Here is an 8,074-nt window from a genome sequence, read left to right on the forward strand (position 1 = left end):
CTACTGGAGAAGTTTTTGGATGTGCATAGGGATTTGAGTCTTAGAAGATCCCATTCATCTATGTTATCTTCTCCTGGTTGTAGGTTTTCCAGTACAATCTTTAGAGTCTCTTCTGACATCCATTTCAATTTTTTATTTCTTCTTTGTTTTTGTAATGACCTTTTGCTTTCTTCAAGGATAATATTCTTGATATCACCTCACAACTCATCAGGTCTTCAATCATTTGTATTGAAACCTATCCTTAAGTGGTTCATGAAATTCAGATGGAATTGATTCAAGATAATATCTTGGTTCCTGTCGACTTATTTTTTCTTATTTCCACATACTATTGATTCAGCTTTCTTGAAACTGTGAATAAATAATAGATATCTGTTCCAATTAGTTGGGTAGGTAGGTGTCCTCCAGAGTTCTTGGCACAATCTGATGAGCATGTCTAGATCTCTGTTGAAATGTCCATTGGTATTCCATCAATTTCTGGGGCCTTATTTCTTATCAATGTCTTCAGTGAAGTTTGAATTTATTCTGTTATTACCATTGGTTCTTGATCATATGCTATTTCCTAAAATGGTTCTCTGTCAGCCGATACTTTTGGTACAGTGACTCTGTTCTTTTCATCTTCTTGTGTTGCTTCCTGAATCATTCAAGATTTTGCCCACAGTATCTCTAAGTATCACTACTTGAGGCTTCTTCCGTTTTAGTCTTCAATTCTCTCAGCTTGAGAAATGTCAATGAGTTCTTTTCTTTTGATTTTCTGATTCCAGCTCTTTGCATATTTAGTTGTAATACATTGCTTTGTCTTTATAAGCTGTCCTTTGAAATCTTCGGTTCAACTCTTATACTTCATTGTTTCTTTCCTTAAATTGGCTTCTCAGTATTCTAGTGCAATTTTCAGTTTTTCATAACATCCATTTTGATTTTTTCTTCGACCTTTTTTTTGTAGTGATCTTTGATCTCTTTATGGATGACATCCTTGAAGATATTATCCATGGATATCATCTGGTCTTCAATTATTAATGTTCAAGGCCTCAAACTTATTCTTAAGATGGCTTTTAAGTTCAGGTCAGATAGACTCAAGGTCATATTTTGGTTCTTGTGAATTTTTAAAAACTTTCCTTAGCTTCAGTTTGAAGTTGCACATAAGTAGTTGATGATCTCTTCCACAGTCAGCACCTGGCCTGGTTTTCACAGCTGATACTGAACTTATTCAATGATTCTTTCCACAGATATAGTTAATCTGATTTATATGTGGTCCATCAGATGAAGTCTATGTGTAAAGTTGCTGTTTGTGTTTTTTATAAAAGGTATTTGCCCAAGCCCACTATGAGGTGGATTGATTCAGTGACTGGGGTAATTGGGATGGGTGTGTTGGAGACCGTGCGATTGGCACAGGACAGAGCAGAGTTCAGGGATGTTGTTCATAGGGTTGCTATGAGTCGCAAGCGACTCAATGGCACATAACAACAACAACAACAACAACATTTGCCCTGGAGGCATAGATGGTCGCATGTTGACCAGCTGAAAAATCAATGGTTAAATCTGCCAGTCACTGTTTGGAAAACAATGGACAGTTTGCTCCCAGCAAACTTTACAGCCTTGGAATTTGACTTGGGGGTGTCAGTGAGTTCAGGATGGGTTGATTTGGGAATTTTTTTTCAAATCGAAACATGCCACTAAAAGAGAAAAATAGGAAGCCACAGAGCAGTTTTTGCTACACATGAAGCCAACAAAGGGTTCATCAGAAGAATACACAAAGAAGACTTACCGATCAATAAGATAGACTCAAAGGATTCAGTATTTGTAAAGAGGAAAGGAACTGACTAGATTTTTCACAAATTGCTGAGCAACCGAGTAAAACCTTACACCAACTGCAGCTGAGCCCACACTGACTCTTGGTAGCCCCAAGCGTGTCAGAGAGGAACAGACCTTGTCAGGGTGTTCAATGCCTGACTTCTCCAAAGGAGATCATGAAGTTTTCTTCCAAGGACCTGATGGGAAAACTAGAACCTCCAACCTTTGGGTTAGCAGTCAAGCACATCAACTGTTTTCCTCATTCAGAGACTCCATAGGAAAGTAATCTGCCTCTTCTGTAACCCAGAAGTTAAAATGAAAGTCCACAACAGGCTCAGGCTACACAAACTTTCATCTCATTATTAGGACTTGAGTTCATGTCATTCAGTTCTGACAAGGACTGTGTCCACAGAGCTTAAAAAAACGTTATTTTGTAGATAAAACATTTACTCTTGCTGTGAATTGTCTTCTAAGCCCTTTTTATTGGGCATTCTAACTGTTTCTCAGTGTGAAAATAAAGGTATTTGCCATGAATGAATAATGGATTGTATAAAACTCAGTAATTAATCCTAGTTCCCTAATCACCAATATAGTAGTTTGTTGTTTTCGTTGATTGCCTTCAAGTCAAGCATGTCTCATAGCAACCCTATGAACAGAAAGCCTGAAACCTTTCTATAACTATCAACAATTATCAAAGTTCATAGAGTTTCCAGAGGCATGTTGTTTAGGAAGTGGATGCCACACCTGCTACCATGGTAGTTGCGTAGTAAGGAATTGGGCTGCCAACACTAAAGTACTGGATTTGAATCTACTTGCTGCTCAATGGGAGATAGATGGGCAATCTCCTCTCATGCGATTTACTGTCTCTGAAAACTCACTGATAGGTCAGTTATGGGTCAGTTCCAACTCAAGGGTACTCAACAACTAACAAAAATGTTAGTCATCTTTTGGTACTTTCATTGGCTATTTCAATATCCCATTTTGGGAAGTGCTTGTTAAATGATTTTGGTTGTTCTTACAATAGATTATGTATTTTTTCTTTTGGATTTGTAAGAATTCTTTAGAATTTCTTGATCTGAGTGTTTCTTCACATTACGTTTTTCTCCTTATTTCTGTGTTTTGTTAGATTTCACTGCCATTTATCTGTGTGCCATCATTATGTCACTTCAACAACTGCAGAATTATCATTTCACTTCTCACAGCTGTGGAATTTCTTCTGACTCATAGCAACACTCTGTCAAGGACGCAGATCATGATATTCTTCATCTTCCTCCCTTTGACCCACTGGTGGATGAGAACCACTGGAGATGCACAAGAATCAGCCTGGGTTAGCAGGGAAACTCTACGGAATAAACCACCGTGCCACTAGCTGGCATGGATTGAACTTTAACACACACGTGCGAGGCTTGGTTCTTATAATTTTATTCTGTTTATTTTAATGATCTCAGTAAGCTTATGAAATAAATAGAAGTATTGTATTCACTTTACAATAGGAGGGAATAATAAGGAGCTCTGGTGGCCTTGGGGCAAGAGGCTGCATTGCAATCCTGAAGACAGGCAGTTTGTCACCAACTGCTCTGTGGGGGAAAGATGGGGAATCTCCTCCTGTGCAATTAATTGCCTCTGAAAACCCACTGGAGGGTCAGCTCTGGGTCGGTTCAGACTCTATGGTACACAACAACATTCACTTTACACGTGAGAACTCTGAAGCAGTAAAGATTTAGTAACTTGATCTTGGCCACAGTTAAGAAAATGTGGAATAAAAATATGTACAAATACAGGTAGTCTGTTGTTGTTATTGTTAAGTGCCATTGAGTTGTCAATGACTCATAGCAACCTTATGAACAAAAGACCTGAACAATTGTATAACTTTCATCTTTTCTCCAAGTTCATAATTTCTGGAGGCAAGCTATTTCGGAAGTGGATGCCACTCCTGCTTCCAAGCTTGCTTTAATTGGGGAGCTCTACCAAACACTGTCCACTATGGGTAACCATTATCACATTTGACACCATCAGTGTCACAGTGTTCAGCATCACAGCAACCACAAGTTACCTCTGTGCAGCAAATGGACAAACCAGTGCTATAACACTTAGAAGAATGTTTGACCAAAAACAATTAAAAACAGGTAGTCTAGGCTACCATAATCTCCATGGCATGTAGTCAATGCACCACAGCCAGAACATCTCCATAAAGACCATTTCACGTTCCCGGATAGCAATTGCTTGTGCTTTCTGCTGAATTAAAAATCACAGTATTTTGTTGTTATGTGCCGTCGAGTTGCTTGCGACTCATAGGGACCCTATATACAACTAGCCTTAACCCTGCTCTATCCTGTGCCAATCGCACTGCCTCTGACACACCTCTCCCCATTACCCCAGTCACTGAATAAATCCACCTCATAGAGGGCCTTCATTTTAAAAAACTCTAGTAAATTCTGTTTAACTTTGCAACACTCAGTTTTCCAACCTAGAAATGGAATTCCCTTTCCATTGAGAAATTCAATGAGAATTAAAAAAAAAAAATTAGGCCTAATTTTATAGCAGGGCATGCAAGTCCTCTTAATTTGACTATAAACTCCTTTTCCAGTTTATCTTGATGGAATTCCTTTTTATTTGCCTTATCCTCAGGCCTAATTGAAATGCTCATTTATTCATGCATCCATTGCTTCTCAAAAAAGGCTGATTACTTATGAAGTCACCAAGATTCATACTTGACTCAGTGGTCGTTAGGGGCTTATTTACTCATGCTTCCAGTGTTCTTTCTCTTATTCATTCATGTGCTCATAGGAACACAGCTATTTATCACCGACAATATTCCAGACACGGTGCTAAGCAGGGAAGACGTAAAATCCTTGCCACTATCCTAGATTTGCTTACAGCTCAGTGGATGAAATAGGAAGCAAGCAAAATGAATGTGATGAGTGCTGATTTGATAGACACACACTGCAGGAACAACACAGAGCAGAGCACCTAATGTTAATTATGAGTAAGGGTGGAGGCGGTAACTAAATGGGACTTCCTTAGAGGAGATGCTCTCTAGACCATTAACAGAAAATAAAAAAATTTGTGGTTTGATTGGCTTAAAACAAATATTACATCTTGATTAAAATAAAACACCCAAACCATTGTTTCCTTTCTTTTGTAATCTTAATTTTAAGGATTTAAATGTTATTCATTGCCTTCATAGTCCTGAGTTCTATGTTTGTTCTGTTGAAGCAATATTTTTATATTTTTTTATGTTTCTTTACTTCATTTATCTGTATTGTTCTTGTGTCAAATCATGCTACACCATGAACTTTCTCTTATGTTTTGTCTATTTATTTGAAAAATTTCTTTTTCAAAACCTTATGGTTTGTAAGTTAGCCAGAATTTTTCTTGAAGTTACATATTTTAAACTGTATTCCTTATATGATCGAGAAAATCTTCCTTCATTTCAGGTAAATGTTCCTATACAACATTTTAAAATTCTCTATTTTAGGGACAATAATTTCACTATAAATGGACCTCTGGTGGCCTGATGGGCAAAAAGATTCAAGCTGCCAACCCAAAGGTAGGCAGTTCAAATCCACCAGTGAAAGAAAGACATACAATCTTCTCTCATGTGATTTACAACCACTAAAAATCCACTTGAGGGTTAGCCATACATCAGCTCCAACTTCACAACACATAACAACAACAACAACAAACTCCTATATAAGAAGATTTGGTAGTGCAGTAGGTAAGCACTTGCTACTAATTGAAAGGTTATTAGTTTGAATCCACTAGCCAGATTACTATAATAAAAAACCCTAGCCTAAACAAGTAGATGACTCACAGTGACCTATCAGGTTTTCAAGGGTGTAACCCTTTGATGGAGCAGACTGCCCATTGCTCTTGCACAGAGTTACTGCTGAGTTCAAACTTCCAACCTTTCAATTCACAGCCTTACAGGCTCTTTTTCAAGACAATTACAGCTTCAGGGCACATACCTTTTACAGAATGGTAAAAAATAGATTGGAGAAAGGTTAGACTGGGAGCATTAAGACTAACTAACCGGCTTCTGTGGTATCCACAGAGGAAAGAATAAGGGTTAGTGTAGAGAACATGTCCAGATAAATAGAGAAAAGAAGACAATTCAAAAAAGATACTAAGAACTGTACCTAATGTACTGCTTATTGAATGGGGAGGTGAGAAAAAGGAAGAAATAAAAAATAATCAGGTTTCTGATTACTGATTGAGGTGATGGCAACGACATTCATCAAAATGAGACTTCTGTGGGAGAGGAAAGGGGAAAGGGGCAAGAGGCTCCTTAGAATCATCACTTCACTCAGTCATCACAATTCTATTAGTCTAGAGTGCTCCTCAGAGGCAAGGATAGTGAAGCTTCATCTTACATACTTTGGACATGTTATTAAGAAGGGCTTGGAAAGGAATATCATGCTTGGAAAGGTGGAAGGATGGTGAAATCCAATGGGAGACCCCCAAACCAGGTGAATTGACCCAGAGGCTACCGCATCGGGCTTGAGTGTGTCCGAACTTGTGAGGACAGCACAGGATAGGAAGATCTGTTGTTCACAGGCTTGTTATGATTTGTATTCCACCCGAGGGCACTAAGCAACATGTTAGGAGAGGAAACATGAACCGTCTTCTGTGGTTTACTGTCACATTTTTAAATTGACTTAATACTCAGTGTATGAAATAAAGACAATAAACAAAAAGAAGGGTCAGGGAAAGAGAGGAAGACCCTCAATGAGATGGGACTGACACAGTGACTGCAGCGATGGGCTCAAGTACAGCAGAGATGATGAGGATGGTGCAGTAGAGAACAGGGTTCAAATCTACTGTTCATACGGTTACTATAAGCCATATTTGACTCAATGGCACATGACAGCATCTGCATAGTAACAAGGGTTATGTGAAGCTGGTAGAAATGATGTAGAGCACTGAGTTGGTTGACATTCAAGCGAGATGGCCAATCAACAGTAGGCATCTGGAGTTCAGAAGAGATGACTGAGTTAGAGATTAGTGTGTAGAAGTAAAAGCCCAAAGAAGAGCCAGTAATTGCACAGGAGGAGATTGCCCTTTTTCTCTTGTTGAGCAGCTGGTGGGTTTGAACTGTGCGGCATAGGGATTGCAGCACAGATTCTTACCCATTAGGCCACCAGAGCTCTTCAATGCATAGTCCCAAAATAACTTTATTTTGGAAGCTGATTTTCTCTTATCTCAAGCAGAGATCAGAGTACCTTCTGCAGTAGTACTTCCATATTTTTTTTAACACTTCACTTGTATTCTTACTAGTCTATTTTTAAATTACTCTTGAAATGAAGGCTTATTTTGTAAACTTCTTGCTAAGCGGGCCTCGTCCACATTCATCTTTACATCACAATTGAGTTTATAGATTTCTGATCATAAGTAAATGTTCATGAGATCAAAGAACTCAGTTATAAAATAAAGAACTTATAACTGGTTTTCTTTTTTAGTTGTACTAATGATGTTTATTTGGGCCACTTCTCATCCCTTAGCACCTCATATGATAGAGTGTTCTATCACCAAATAAAGAAAAGTTAAAAATAGCACAGTTATCAAACAAGAATGCCTTCTTTATGACCAACGGCAGGAACTTATGCATAAACAACTAAGTGGTAGTCCCATTACCTTCATATTTCTCTGACATTTTGTTTTCTGTACACCGATATTCCACTTTTTTCTTCTTAAAGAAAAGAAAGCGTTTTGTTGTTTCATGCCGGACACAGTTTTGGGATTCTTCTTCTGTTAAACCTGAGAAATGGAGCAGAAACAGAAAGTGCTGAGAATGCATTACCGAGAATTCAGAAAAAAGGAACCCGAGATGCAGGTCATTTCTCGAGCAAGGTTTTACCTCCTCCAGATGCTATATGCCATTTCCCATCTCATCCAAACCCCACATCCTTGAGTGACTAACAGCTTTTGTCTACAGATTCAGTCCACACAGGTCTTGGAATTGTCCTGAGTATGGAGGTTTCTTTCCCCCGCCTCCTCCATCATTTCTTCCTGTAACTCTTGCCTTAAGGGAGAGAACAGTTTAAAAGTAATATATTTCAGGGCATTATGATTATTATAAGAGTCCGGGATGAGGGTTGCAGAGTGGAGTATACTCGGGGTGAGGGTGGGGGTGGGGATGTGTGGGGGGATTGTGTACCAGTGAAGGAGTTTTTCTTTTGCTTTTCAAGGAGAGGAGCGAACTGGCGGTGGGGTGGGCGGGGAGAAAAGCGCAACAATGAATGAATGGAATTCCAAAATCTCTGTAGAAGGTAATTGAAATTGATAA

The 8,074-nt window shown here is 38.7% G+C and overlaps 1 protein-coding gene across 1 annotated transcript in view; it reads right to left on the reverse strand.

Annotated features, from left to right (window-relative positions):
- C6 (complement component 6) overlaps positions 1 to 8,074 on the reverse strand; it is a 178,257-nt gene that overhangs the window by 78,152 nt on the left and 92,031 nt on the right. The window contains exon 8 of the mRNA XM_006889585.1: positions 7,423 to 7,545. Within this exon, the coding sequence (XP_006889647.1) occupies positions 7,423 to 7,545 (123 nt within the window). The remainder of the gene's footprint in view (positions 1 to 7,422; positions 7,546 to 8,074) is intronic.

The sequence above is a fragment of the Elephantulus edwardii genome, unplaced genomic scaffold (assembly GCF_000299155.1).
Source record: "Elephantulus edwardii isolate Elephantulus edwardi_28Jun2011 unplaced genomic scaffold, EleEdw1.0 scaffold00079, whole genome shotgun sequence".
Classification (NCBI taxonomy): domain Eukaryota; kingdom Metazoa; phylum Chordata; class Mammalia; order Macroscelidea; family Macroscelididae; genus Elephantulus; species Elephantulus edwardii.